This window comes from Anopheles coustani, chromosome 3 (assembly GCF_943734705.1).
Source record: "Anopheles coustani chromosome 3, idAnoCousDA_361_x.2, whole genome shotgun sequence".
Classification (NCBI taxonomy): domain Eukaryota; kingdom Metazoa; phylum Arthropoda; class Insecta; order Diptera; family Culicidae; genus Anopheles; species Anopheles coustani.
Genome location: NC_071288.1, coordinates 23,552,886 through 23,567,762, shown reverse-complemented (window position 1 = coordinate 23,567,762; position 14,877 = coordinate 23,552,886). Strand labels below are relative to the sequence as shown.

Sequence of the window (14,877 nt, the reverse complement as noted above, 5' to 3'; positions counted from 1 at the left end):
AATTCTATCAAAGTGGTGATGCTCGCTCCAGTTTCGCAGTGGCACACTGCACTACAATGTCATCTAAAGTACTACTTGATACGTCTAGGAACTGGACCATCGCCAGATGTTGGCGCAGCACAAGAGAAACATGGTTAATTGGATTTCCTTGCACCCTGGCCATGATTTGACCGAGTCGGTCCGCGTTCCTTCTCGCTTCAGCACGCAGCAAAAGTGCATCGTAAGGGCATAAACGGTACTGTGCGCTAGAAGCCATTTACTCCAAAGACAGTCCTAGTTGGGGGTCAATTAATGCCGCGGATACCACGTTCAGGATTGGGCTGTAAACGGTTTTGGTGCTCATTAAAATTAATTATAACATCCTCGCGAAGTCGGCTTCTCTGGCATGGCGAACAAGTCATCCGTGTGGCGACGTTTGCTAGCAGAGGCGCCTCTTTCAGTACATCTCCAGCTTGCCCCTTCGGCCGTAGGATAATTCCTTTTACACCAGTCCGCTTACCGACTTGACCGGCTACCCTTATGCCAAGTGATGGCTTTGCACAAAAAGGTGAGCCCGGTTGGCGTCGTACTCCGGTTGCTGATTTTGGGTGTGCAAGTGTTTCCGCTGACTTGGCAGTAGATAAAGATATAAAAAAAAGTACAATAATGGGAAAAGTCTCCCCATCCACGTATCTTCGTGGTAGGCGAAATTCGGCGGAAGGTGAAACATGAACGTTACCAGTTTGCTCATTTCCTGTTTGAGTTGTTACCGAGCTTCATTTTACGTATTTTAATTAAGCGCCCCTCGAGGCACGGCCAAGAACCGGTGAGGATGGCTGCTCCCTTCAGCTGCTTTGAATGGAAAGATTTTTCAGCTCATACAGATATACCTATTCCTTTGGGGGCCACAAACCATTTGCTTGGGTGCTGAAACAAGGTGCGCGCTAATGTGAGCATATTTTTAGCCAACTTCCCAAGAGGTGACATTTGTTTACGGGTTGCGGTTGCCGGTATTGGGGCGCACCGTCTGATTGCCTTTGAATTGTCGACAGGCTAACAAAACGGTAACACGGGCATGTTTGAGAGTGCTGGTGGTTCTGGTACAAATAATTACATTTATTTCTCGTCTAACATGTGCAGAAATCGTTTTACCTGGAAATTCAGTTCTTCGGAATATAATACCATTGGATTGCCGGTGGGGAAACTGAATATAATTAGCCTCATTATGTTGTGGGTCAGTTTATTCAACAACTTTACTTTTAGTTGCGTCTAGCAACTAGGAACTCAAAGTATCTTGTCTTTATGGACTACAGTAAACACTATTCTACCAAGAAGTTCAGGTCTGCAATTTAAAAAGGTGATTTAATTGTCTTAACAACGAGAATGGAGCAGACGGACGCAGACGATCTAAAAAATGGCGCGACAGTTTTTCTGCTCTTTGTTAATCAGGGTTTGTAAGAACAACGTAAGATTTCGAAACAAATACTTCGTGCTTAGAAATGCTATCGATGAATCGACAGTCCGCTTATGGTGTCAATAAAAATTCTACCTCCACTTCTCAGAACTCCGTAACAAAAGACCGGTTAAATACAGGACTCACAATTAAACCAACGCAAATGTCCACTTGTGCGTATAAATTAAGTCCTTCCGCGAAGATATAGCATAGTTTCAAGTCAAACCGGATGATGAGCTGCACTGCGATAAGGAGTGGTTGGGGGATGACTTTATCGAAATCGTTTCGTAAACGTGATGACATTGTGGCGCTCGGTTTTTTCGAACCTGCGAACGTCGGTTAGTCCCGGTGCCGTGCTGGTTGTGCCAGACATTATTACTTATAAATATTAATGGGGCTATCGAGCGGTTCCCGGAGCCGAATAATGTGATTGAATGGGCAGTTTGATACGGCGCGGGCTGCACCAAACTGGGATGGCCCGGAGATGAATCTTTTATCGGAACTAACTCAATCGCGCGGATGCTTCGCATGAAACGAAAGAGTACTGCACAGTACCGTGGATACGGTAAATAATTCACATGAAAGTAAATCCCTGGGTTGTTTGTTTTCGACAAATTCATCCTTCCCCGCTCCCGCCTTCCCTACCCTTGGAAATGGATGAGGGGAAAGGAAGAAAATGTCTTTGCACAAATAACACCAAGAGCGGAACAAAAAGAAGGACCTTGAATGAAGTAATGGATACCCGCCGACTTTCTACCGGTTCACCGGAAACGGTTTATAGAGCACGCTTTTAATCTGTTGTATTTCTATTTAATTTCCCGGGCCAATCCAGACCGACGATAAAAAGCACAAACTGGCCAAACGCCACCGGCCGTTGGTTTTCTGGCGGCCAAAGAAACAGCAACGCAAACGCAATTTGGAAGGATTGTTTGAGTTTAATTTCGCCCCGTTGGTGGACGAAAAACTCCCACGAGAAACCGAACCCCGAAGTGCACATTCCTGTTGCGTTCGTTGGGAGCGCTTTTCCCACGTTAACCGGCATAAGAATAATAATAATAATAGCAGTTACGCGTTTCCCAAAAGCGCTGCCTCTCGCCCTTCATGCCGGAACGGTGTACGGTGGTGGATTTTAACAGATGAACGCGACAAATTGTCAACAGTTCGCCGTCGTTGTCGTACGTTTTCCGCCTATCAAAATTGCGGTACGCCGATCAAACGAACCAGTCCCAAGGGAGAGGGTTTTCAGGGGAAGTGGTTTTTCTTCCCGTCCTTACATTGGTTTGTTTTGTTTCGTCCGTAAAACATCTTTCTGCTGGCGGATCAACGGAACTGCAGTGTTGCTCCACGGAGTCGGGTCCTGGGACTCATCCTTCCGAAGTGCGATGCTGAGCGAGTCACAAGGAGTGATAAAAAGGTGAGAAAATAAAATAGAAGTAAGCTCAAAAGAAATAAAAACAAAAAACAACAGGAATGAGATACAAGCGATGGCAAAAGGCATCCCAGTGAAAGACGAACACCATCAACTTAATAGTCGTTTAGTGAGGACTCCGACCGACAAGAGGAAAAGATTTGTCATTTTATGTTTGCATTGTATTTTCTCGGAAAAAGCGCTTCGTTCTGCTTCGTGTCTGTTATGTTTTGCACTTTTTTCTTTCGTGTTTTCCTTGGGCAGGGATTCGATACACTGTGGTTCCTTTACTCTTTCCCTCCTCACTCTTCCTTTTCCCTGCTAAACCAAGTTCTCAGTGAAGCTCACATGTTGCTGACGGTGGGGTTAGGGTAGCGGATTGGGCTTATGTCACCTACTGCCATAAAGATGTGTCGCCACATGCCGGTATCGATGGGTCGGGGATGGGTAGGATTAAACCTACCAGAAAACAGGGTTCGTACCGGGGAAAAGTTCCCTTCGGTTTGATTGAAAATTACGTATTGAGAGAGTGGTGCTTATTGGACATGCTGGGTCGGCTCCGAAAAGTTTCAGCCTGGTGGATAAGAACTAAACCCGAAAGGATACCTCTGGCCGGATATCTAAGTCAGGCGTGGGTTTGTGAAGTTTTTTCATAGGGCGGGTCGGGGCAGGGTGAACGATTGAACGACAAGTTTGTGTCGCCGAAAAAGTTTCCAGTCAACAATGTGTGACTGGGTGAAGTGGGTGGCACATTATCCCACGCTTAATCAGTTAATCGGCTGAGGGTTGCCATTTAATGCCATGGAGGATAAAACTGTTGTTTGTTAATAAAACGCTCGGGCGGAAGCTTACCAGCCTGCCCGAGGTCCATGGTAATATTCGAATATAATGAAAACAAACAACAGCACGTTATTAATCAAAGAAGGTTCACGACTTCCCCGTTGAGTTGAGTGTATTTTTTACATTTTCCTATAGCAGAGCAAACATGGCGTAACGATCGACGAGTCGCCCACATGCTCAGCCGGCTACCGTTCCTTTTAGTCGAGCATTAATCTTTGATGTTGCCGAGTGTGCGGCTTGGAGCGTATCAAATAGAGGGCTCACAAAAATTTTTCTTCTACCGCGCCGTGCCAACTTCTGATCCGCTTTCTTGTTCTGATCGGGATTCATCTGTTTGCTTTTCTTCAGCTTCCTTTTTTTGGATTTTTTGCGCTTTGTATAACCACCCTTAGGAATTCTTCACCCTGCCCTCTGGTTGGTGTTGTTTGTTGTTCGAAAGATCTGGACGCAGTGGGTTCGATTAAGAGAAAATAGAAATTAAATACCGGAACCAGCAAAACAGAACCATTAAAAAACAAAACCATCGAAACAGTTTCCTTAGCTGCTAGCAGCGCGAAAAACATCGAACGGGAGGAGTCATCAAAGAGAAGCGAACTCCGGATGAGAAAAATACAACGGAACAAAAAGCACGGTTGGAAACTTAACCAGAAAAAAACCGACAAACAAACTTTGGTGTGGCCCAGACCGATGTGGCTCGTGATATGGTTCCGTCGTGTCTTTCCACGCACGCACAGGCACGAAATATGCGAATCAGAGTCGAGAAGAAAACGTATCCGCTAGTTGTGCTAGTATGGTATATACCAGCATTTCCAGCATGCGCGGAAAATTATATCTTTAACCTTTTAATTGTCCTTTTTCCACACGGTTGTGCCCAGTTTTCCTCCGAACCATCGAATGTTGGCTTTAAAGCTGAAGAGACTTGAAGCGAAGGAAATGGTGTATATTGAATGGCGTGATGTTGGAAACCTCCTTAACACGGGGTTTGTAATTTGAATAATTGATTTATTTTACACTTAGATGGATGTACATTTGGTTTTGCTCTTTCTCTTAAACCAATAACCTGCTGCGAAAAGGACATTGTACTTTTGTACTGTTTTATGCACAACATAAGAGTTCCGAAATGGAAACAACGTTTATGGTTTTCGTCATACCGAAATAAACCTGTGCGTGAGTATACGGCATTCCGTAAACCTGTCATCATGGCATCGCGTTTATTCTACTAACTTTCACTATTCACAGTCTTACTTATCCTATTTCATGTTGTAACTATTCCAACTATAACTGACCGCATTTTAATTATCCTTTAAAAAGCTCATGGCATGTTACAATTAAAAAAGCTACTTAACGGTTACAATTTTTCATTTTCCCTAGGGGTGGCTGTGTTCCTCAAGCTTTGCTTACGGTAAAGAATTTTTTTTACGCAACATTGCGAACGGAAATGTTAAAATTGGAAAAATTTGCCTCGTCGCTCATTGAAAGGGGGCTCATTCTTTCAGTGAAAGAGGGACAATTTTCATTTCACCATCGTTTGTTGTATACGTTGGAAAAGTGGGTGGGATTTTCGGCCACCGTGTCCGTTGGCGAAGGATACGACTGGCTATGGCTTATCGAAGCGTGTTGAAACGTGTGATATGATGGGTACAGATTTGTACGATGGGTAAAAATTGAAATATGAAACCTCACCCGACGCACGCACTGTCGGGTCGTTGTAGCGTTGTGGTTCTCCATCACCGGCGTCCGTTGTTGGTTCTTACGCTACGTGACAGCCTAGTGCTGCCTGCCAGGAGGCCGGTTTGCTTCCAACCGTTTGGCCAACGTTTGGTTTTAGTTTATCTAAATGTTTTATCTTTAAAAACACCCTACGGCTACAGCATGTTCGCTCGTGGTAGCTGAGATTTGATAATGAGTATTCTACCATCGTGGATCACAGATAGTTCCGAGTCCTGGTGGACGACCTTGGCCCGCCCGGGACCGGCAAGCACGTTCGCCAGACTGCGGCCCGTACTCGTGCCCGTACCCGAGCCCGGCGCCCCGTCCGTGCTCTCCTTCGTGCCGTACGGTTCCCCATCCGCGTCGTCGCCCCGCGACCCCCGATCGCTCCGCGAGTGCCGCACGTCGTCCTTCGTGGTGCGGATTTTCCAGTGGCAAAAGTCCAAACTGCACTCCACCATGTCCTTGGTGGTGCCCTGGGAGTCCCGCTCCCGGCTGGTGGTGTTGTTGTTGTTGCTGCCCGGCTGCCCCTTCGCGCGGCGGACCCGCTGAAACGCGGCCCGGAACTGCGTGTTCATGCCGACGTAGATGACCGGGTTGTAGCAGATGCTCGACTTGGCGATGAGCGCCGGCAGCACCGCTAGGCCCGGCCCTATCAGCTCCGCCGGACCGAACTGCTCGATCAGGGCGAAGATGGCGTACGGCGTCCAGGCGACCATGAACGCCACGATCATCACCGCCACCATCGCGGTGACGCGCCGTTCCGCACGGTTCACTCTTCCCACGCGGGCCGAATTCTGCGGACGTCAAAGTATCGCCATTTTGACATTCAGTTAATTGCGTTTACGAGGCCAAATTGATGCAACAGCATCGTCACCCTTGTTTGTCGAGCGGAACTCACCTTACGCATGTTGAGCACGATGTTCGTGTAGCTGTAGATAATCACCACGAGCGGGACTATCAATCCGAAGAGAAAAAGAAATATGATGTAGCTGGTGGCATTTGCCGTTTGCGACTCCCAGTTCACCGAGCAGCTGTAGGGAAGGTGGAAGAAAGCGAGATCCAGTCAGCAGTGGGCACTAAACAGTTTATTTGACAACACATCTTATCAATATTAAAACACAGCCGACGGCACGGGACAATGGGACGGGGCCATAAATATTTATCACGCGCAGCTCGTGTGCCACAGCCCGCAGGTTGTTCGAGTACAATCGCTACAGCATTAAAATTTCACCGAGATGTAAACAGCTGTGGTTTCGAGCGTGTGGGAAATGTCAAAGATTTCTGCCCTCGCGTAACGATTCGAAATAAAATAGCTGTATTTTAAAGTGGCTTTTCCTTTCCCTTCAGATTTGTGCAGCGTGTAGGCAGGCAGCTGAGAACGTTCTGGGCCGGTGAAGCCGCTACCCACAAGCGGCGAGAATTATTGATATGAGTGGGTTTTGCAGCCCATTTGAGAAGGCCATTACTTTGGTAGACTCGTTTGTCCTGCTGAGCATTTGAGCTTGTTCAATAACCTGAATCAAACGATCGAAATCATGCTGGAGTGCGACGAAATGTCCCTAAAAGCAGCGGCTTGCCAATCGTTTGCTGGTAATGTTACAATTTTATTGCATGATCGTTTGAGATGGAGTAGTTATTAATGTATCAAGTAATCGAATCTTTTCACCAACTGAGCGCAAAGTAATGCAAGTAATGGTATAAGTTTTGTTTACGTCTGCCGTTGGTTTGAGCAGGAAACCCATCGCTTGTCCGGTTCGCTGCCCGACTCGAGCCAGCCATTTCCGACCCTTGCATAATTAATTGCGCAACATAATCCTTCCCCCAAGGTGTCCCTTTACAGATTGATATTGAGTTCGTTTTTCTGCCGGCATTATTCGTATTCTCAGCTCCGCAAAAACAATGGTGTATTTGGTGGGCTTTAAATTTACTCGCCTCCTTGCTGCCACTTGCTTTCGAAAGAAGTTTGTTGTGCAATGTAGTTCAGCTTAGATCAATGATCTATTTAAATGGAGGCAAACAGATTAATTTGGTTTCATCTTCATCTTGAAAAAGCAGTGCTATCAGGTATTGAGTAAAAACCTTCCGATTATCGAGCCTCTCTTGAAATTCCCTTTCTTTTCTATTAAAATTAAGATTGATTTTCGTGGGCGCCTGTCGCTAGCAAAAAGCTGCCCACGAGAGACATTTGAATAGTCCTAATCCTTTTTAGTGTCTACAGAAATTATGCGGCCCTTGATTGGACGAGATGAGCTTGGTTGAAGCATGTCCCACCAAACCGACTAATTTTCCTGTAGGGAAAAGTCTGTTCAGCGCCAGCGCGGTACTGCCCTTGCCTTAAATGTCTTCAAATTATCACTTCATAGGCATCGAAGAATGGTAATTACGCGCGCACCGTTCGTCGGTTTCTCAAGGACACACCCCAACAAGCAATTCGGGCGTCCGTTGGCTTTCCGAAATTGTAATTATGTTGACAGACGGACCAAGTGGACAGGTTTTCGGTGGGTAATATAAAAAAAGGTAACAAATTTAATATAAAGCACGACTTATATTACAGTGAAATCCTTTCGGAAACCACCGCCAAAATCCCTTTCACTGCGGATAACCGTGGAAACCGGCGCACAATTTACCGAGCGAGGAGGTTCCCTTTCGCTCGCGAAACATTAAATGGAATTTTACCATGGAAGGCAGGTGGAAAAAAAAATGTTTCCCTTGTATTCATTGCGCTCCGCATTCCGGCCGGGATTTGGTTAGCGTCCTGTGGTCCACCCACCGTACGCCGAAGGAGCCGGCAGAGGCGAAAGAACGGCCCAAAAAATTTCATCAGACCGCGACCACCCGCGGAAGGAATGTTACCAATGCGCCCCAGCGACACACAGTTAGCGACCCAAATACGATTTACTCCTACTAGCGCGTTTGGCGTCGGAAAAATCACACATAAAAGGGTGCTTAGCCGAAGCACTGCCACCATTCATCGCTCCATCATATTTGGGCGATAGAACGTTTTCCTGCACAGTCGGAAAGCGATGCGCCGGATGGCTACGGTTTGGTGGCTCATCCTTTCCTAATGAACAATTTTCGGCAAAATTATTGCATTATCTCGCACACTATGACATGAGTGTGGCCAGTGCGGATCGCGTTTGCGTGCGTGGGGCAATTGCGGAAATTTCCCCGGACAAATTAATTCTATTTCGGGAGGGAACGTTCGAGGTGCTCGAGAATAATTCCGATACGGATCGATGCACTCAACCGGAGCAAATGGCATGTAATTTCGCTCCGATCGGTTAGCGACGTTGGGCGCGGTGGGTTTGTAAATTTTTTGCGAACAGCGGTGCTGGCCAAAATGCGCGCCGCATTCTGCCGTATATGGAGGCGCCCGGTCTTTCTTACCTGATGTTGGCCGCCTCGCTGACGTACGCGCCCCAGCCGAACAGGGGTGGCGAGGTGAGGGCGAACGAGTAGCTCCAGATGAAGAGGACGGCGCAGCAGGCGCCCCGCTTCGAGCGGTTCTGGGCCGTGAACGGGTGGCTGATCAAACAGAACCGCTCGTACGAGAGGACGGTGAGCGTCGTGATGGAGGTGATGCCTGTCGGCGTCGGTAGGCAGCGGGCGAACGCGATGGAAAGAGAATCGTAATACCGTTAGTTATGCTGGTAATGTAAGACGTTGGACGAGTTGAGATATTGAAGCGTTTGCGTACGCATTCGTTCCTCATGATATGGTATGCTTGATTGATGAGGGTTTTTAAAAAAAATGTACTTTCTTTTTTAAATCAATATTAATTTAACGGGATCAAACTCATGTAACGAACGAGCATTGAAACTTATGGGTATGGTGGCAACATGTAGAAACATAAATAATTGAGCACAGGAATAAAAGATTTCCAAAAAACATGTCTAACAAACTTACACAACAAACAAATCACTCAAAATACAAAGAAACAGCTTAAGTGTTGGATTAAATAGAAAAAAATGTTTAAATTATTTGTCCAAAAGCGAATGGTACATGGAAACAAATCTCGGCCCTCCATCAGGTTGTAAATGATGCTGGGCCGTTTTTCCCCTTCTTTTCTAAGCGCTCGCGAAAACTGTCACACCGGCGTATCCCCTAGGAATCGCACGAACGATGAAGACAATGTCAAAACTAATCCCTAGCTTCGTCATTTGTTTGCCCGCGGACAAAATCCCCTGATGGCGGCTTGTTTTTGCGCTTAATTCGCTTAAACAATACACCCCCTCCCCGAGCGGTCCACGGTTATCGGTGGAAGTCAATCGATTTCGTCGTTTGCAAACCTTAAGCACCCATTCTGTCGAATCACCCCATTTCGCCTAATACGATACGCTTGTGTTCTTGTTTGTTTGGTTTATGGATGTTTTTTGTTTCCGGAACCGAGCGAAAAACGTTGTTTGTCAAAGTATTTATCAAGTCTCGACGGGGCAGTCATTGCGTTCCCGGGGGAGGGGAAAGAACGTTACGGACTGCGGACGGTCGGTGGAAAGCCGGTGGTTTGGTAAGCCATGGCACACAATTTCCTTAGGTTTGTGCCATATCATCTTACCGGGAGTACCGTGCGATCGTCGCAAACCGATTTGCAAACAGTCACTGTTGACGGAAAAGCTTTACTCGGTTGGTGTCGGGAAGGGCTGATATAAGGGCTCGAAGGGGGGAAGGGGATTGGATGCTATGGGAGGGAATTTTGATGACCTGCGGCCGTCGGTGGTATAGATTTTGTGGATTGAGGTGTGGAAAATTACTTGCTCTTTCGTTTCACTTTATGTTTGGTCTGTTTTTTCCCCAGCTTCCCCGTTTTATACTTTTCCCTCTCTCACCCTGACACAAACCTTGTTTTGTTCTCTCAGGTTTACAGTTTAACGACAGTTCGAAAGTTGCGGCTCCAACCGCCAAATCACATCTCGCGGGGAGGATAAGGTGCGCACCAATGTAGGGACAAACTCACTGCCAGAGCGGCAAGCTTTTCCGTGTAGAACTTCGGTCCCGGGCATTGCGTTGACGTAAGCCGAGCTCGGCAGCGAGTCCAAAGTGTCCTTACGGTCGAACGAAAATGCGAAAAGCTGCGGAAGTAATCCGCAATCAGATTGAGCATCTAATGAGCTTGGCGGTGGGAAACTGCGCGGAAGCTGGTGGTGGCAAACACCACTCCGCATCGAGCGTAGAGCCGACCAACGGAAAGCACACCGAACCGTGGCCTGGCAATGGGCGGCCGAAGTCACGAGCACCATCCGCGCAATAAATCAGTCCCTCCCAGGGCTGGATCTGATGCTTCCAACGGAACGTGCGTTTCGGAGTACGTGCGACATTCATTTGTCGAGTGGCGCACGCATGTATTCGGTGGAAATGCCCGCCGGTTGCTCCGAAGGCCAGGGTAACGGTACAAGGGCAGCTTTCCCGGCTGCCAAACATTATTCAACGCTGGCGAACGTTCCATCCGCAGGCGGCGATTCGATTGCAATCATTTAGCGGACAGATGTCAATCAGTATTATCGGCCATGGGCCACCCGGGAGGGAGGAAAAAAAGGTAAGACCAGAATAGAAGAAGAAAAAACGCCCCCCACCGGAAAAAGGGTGCCGTCGCGCAGTTTCCTGATACCTAATCGCATTAGGAATGGCAATAACTTCGCATCGGATTGCGGCCAAAGATTTCGGGGGCTGTATCCTTCGGTGCCCCCCCCCCCAAACGACCCATCCGGTTGAGGGGCAAACGAGATGCGCCGAGGATAATCAGCTCGTGAGCTCTCATTTTTCTAATCAAGTGAATCAATATCAATTTCCGTTTGGCAGTTAATCTGCCGCGGGGGACGATAAGTAGTGTGTGTGTGTATGTGTGTTATTGGTAGGGAAGTTAAAAAATGTCGATGGTCCCGGCATTCGTGACGCTTTCCAAGTACAGTGGCCAACATTGAAATAAGCGTAATCTGTTTTTGTCGTTTTGGGAATATCTGATGGTACTGGTACTATAACTTTTTCCATTATTCAAAAGTCATTTGCAATTGATTTTTCTTTCTTATTTTTTGTGGTGAGATTTTCTTATCATTTTGATTTACTCAATCGTGTTTGCCACAGGCTTAAAAACCCGATTGTGTTTGAAACGAAACGTTTGAATGTAACGTAACTCAAAAGTCCACGACACACTGGAATAGAACTACATAAACGGTCACATTGTAGAGCAGTGGATGACCTGACTTGATTGTATTTTTCGCACTATTTCCTTTTTAAATTGAGGCAAGAAATGTAAATGAAGTAGAATGATATTCAAGGGTCGACCGTCTCCGGTCGTTCCTGGACTTCTGAGACTGTTTTCTTACTGTTCTTAGAGGGTACGACTTCTCGTATGACAAAGAAACCGAAACCTATTCCCGTGAACCGGGTGAAACATGTGATAAGAATCTCGGATGTCAATTGAATTCAAATGCACTGGCACACTCGATGAAGCGTATTGTCGTGCAGAATTGAGCCTGTATGTTAATCAAAAGTACTTCTAGGAAAATACCAAACTGTTTCAATGTAGAGGCAATCCTACCAAACAAAACCTAACCCATTGCGGACAAAAATAAGGATCACGTTGGGATTTTGTAAAGGTTTCAACAGCTGCATTCAGTTAAATTATAAATGGCATTTGGCTGGAAGAAGGTACTTTTTCTTAGCACGTTAAGTTAATTCATAACAAGAAAAACCTTACACGTCGATGGTAATTTTCTTTAACTTAATGTATTGTTATTTTTTTAGGTAAAAAATGACATAATTTGAAAAAAAAAGTTTGCAAAAACAGTTCAGAAAACGGGGAACCTCTTTGCATAATTTCCTCTACTGTACTTCTGTTATATTTGAGGCACGCATGAAGAAGTAAATTGCCTAAACTGACAGATTTTTCCGCGCCACTGGGAGCTCGATTTCTATCTCAGTGAAGCCTTCTTTTCCGAATAATGTTAAAATGACATTCCCTTGTGATGATTGATCGTCGGAAAACTTTCGGAATGCCGTTCCTGGAAGAATGGCAACCAGACCGAAAAGAACTGAGTCGGGTGGGAGGACGGTCGGGGTGTGGAAAAGATGCCCAGGGTCGACTCGTCGCTTTTATCGTTCCGTCAAAATAAATCAGATAATTTATTCGATGATCCAATTATTGTTTTAACGAGTGAAACCGACGGCGTCTAGCCGGTTGCTTGTGGCTCATTTTCAAGGGAGTGTACGCTAGTTTTGAAACATTGGAAAACGTGCTGCGGTCACCAGCACGACTTGACTGACGATGTCGGGTGCTGCGGAGATGTTTCCAAGCTGAAGTGTAACACCGTACAAACAACCACAGCGGGCGGTGGCCAAGGGAATGAATTTCAATTTGCAGCACAAGAATAATGTTCGTGCCAGAAGTTTCAGCGGCCATCGTGGCGAAGCGGTTCCCTCCAGCATCGAAGCTTCCGTTGCCATGCCTGCTGCTGCGAGCCAACCTTCCGGAGGGCAGTATAAACGCTGGCACAATTATGTTGCCCACAATGGAATCGTTTAGGATGGATTTATTTTTAATATATTTATCATATTTTCGGCACTACCACCCGCGCACTTGATATCTTGTGGGCCGGCCGACGCAACCGGTGCTACCGGCGAATGATTTATGAATGGGAACCAGCAGCCCTTGGGTTGCACCGGACAACAAAAAATTTCAGCGCTGCCCTTTTCGTCAGTGGGCTTTCACGGCAACCGGGGAACCTCGCTTTCCTTATCACCCTTCATGTCGACTTTACAAATACTTTTTTACTACACCCCGTCAATTTTGAATATTTACATATATAATATTTATACCCGTAATTTACATTTGTGTTGTTTATTTTTTGTTTCAATATTTGACATTAACTAGAAGAATGAACTTAGGTTAGGTGTCAGAGTGATGGGAAAATTGAACGAAAAATACAAAGTAAATAAAATGTGCATTGCGGTTAATCTAATCGGCCATTTTAATGCATTAAAATCAGATTTTATTCAAATCAAAGGGTATGTTGCCCCTTCTACCCAACGGTTACTTGCCGTAACACAGCTTACCTAGCAGTGACATGAAGAAGCCGTATGCTACGCACATGGCGCTGCCGAACAGCCAGCGATGGGAAATGGCGGACGTCAGCGTCAGCGGATTGCCGATGATGGACACGGAAAAGTCCGAGCAAACGAGATTGAACAGAATGATGTTCATCGGTGTCCATAGCTGCCGGGAGGGACGATAGTGGGCGGTGAAAAGGTTGATTATTGTGTGAATGGTGAAAACTTGCCGGTCGGAAAATGAAAGAGGGGAATCGGGCTGACCCTTGTATTCGTTATTTTATTTCAACAATGCGCCAAACCTACCGCATCGCCGCCGGGTATGTTCCTGTGGACATTTTCCGGCTTTCTTAATTTATTTTCCTTTACTGTATTCTTTAACTTTTGGAGGTTGTTTTTGTGGGCATCGGTAGAAGCTGTCCCGAAAGCAGTGGCAAGTAACATCAACCATCGGTAAGTACTCACGCATGGGTGCACTAAAGAGCGTGCAAAGATATAAAATCGCAGTGGTTTTGTGCCTTACGGTTGACACCATGCCATGGCGTATTTTATCTTCGTGATGACGTAATCATTGCAATATACATGGGTGACATTTCGACCCTAGAACAAGGTTGGACAGTCGAGAAGCGTTGGCAATTTCCAAAACTTCGAGAGACTATTCGGGTACAGTTTTCGAGAAGGTCGGGCCGCTTGTTGATGAAATTGTTTTCTATTGTTTTTTTTTTGTTGACACAATTGACCTACAAGAGGGCCTCATGTAACATCCTCTTGAGGAAAACCACAAAGTTATCATCGAAAGAATAAATCCCATCTGTGCCAGAAGTAGGATATAATTGGACGGGAGGGCAGGCTGGTTCGCCGTTCAACAATCGACACAACGCAGAAGTCTCCAACCAAGTCCGAAGTGCGGACATACACCTGTTCTAAAACTTTTCCTTGTACCGTGGATGCCTATGACGCTCGTAACACTTGAACCGTCCGTTACGCAGCCAGGATGCGGCCAGCCCTGAAGTGGACCAACGTATTCAAAGTGTGCTTCGGAGCGTTCGACGCCGACGACCACTTACCTGAATGTCCTTGTACATGAGGGCCAGCACGAAGAGGTTGAGGAAAAACCCGAAAAACCCTATAAAGAACAGCGTCACGGCGGCTACACTGTAGGCCCACGGTGGCATCAGCTCCTGGTAGTCGGCTTCGAGGGAGGCATCGTGACTGACGTCGTTCATCTTCAGTGCTACATCTTGCTGGAGGTAATCCGTGCGCCTGGTGGCTACAATTGCCAGGGATGGCTTGTGGACGCTGCCCGGGGCGGCTGCCAGATGACCGATGCAAGCCGAATTCTACTCGAATGTCATCAACAGTAACTGCCAACTTCGATGCCGGTGCTGGTTACTTTTGTCCATTCTCGTTGGCACTTTTTATACATGCACACGTGTTCACA

General features: G+C 46.5%; 1 protein-coding gene across 1 annotated transcript; it reads right to left on the bottom strand.

The window, feature by feature from the left end:
- Window positions 1-5,545: 5,545 nt before the first annotated feature.
- LOC131258495 (vertebrate ancient opsin-like) lies at window positions 5,546-14,662 on the bottom strand. The gene is made up of 5 exons (XM_058259820.1): window positions 14,504-14,662; window positions 13,443-13,602; window positions 8,781-8,976; window positions 6,292-6,424; window positions 5,546-6,187 (listed from the first exon to the last, which is right to left on the bottom strand). Exons 1-5 carry the CDS (start codon window positions 14,660-14,662, stop codon window positions 5,546-5,548), a joined length of 1,290 nt encoding a protein of 429 aa, XP_058115803.1.
- Between the last annotated feature and the right edge of the window lie 215 nt (window positions 14,663-14,877).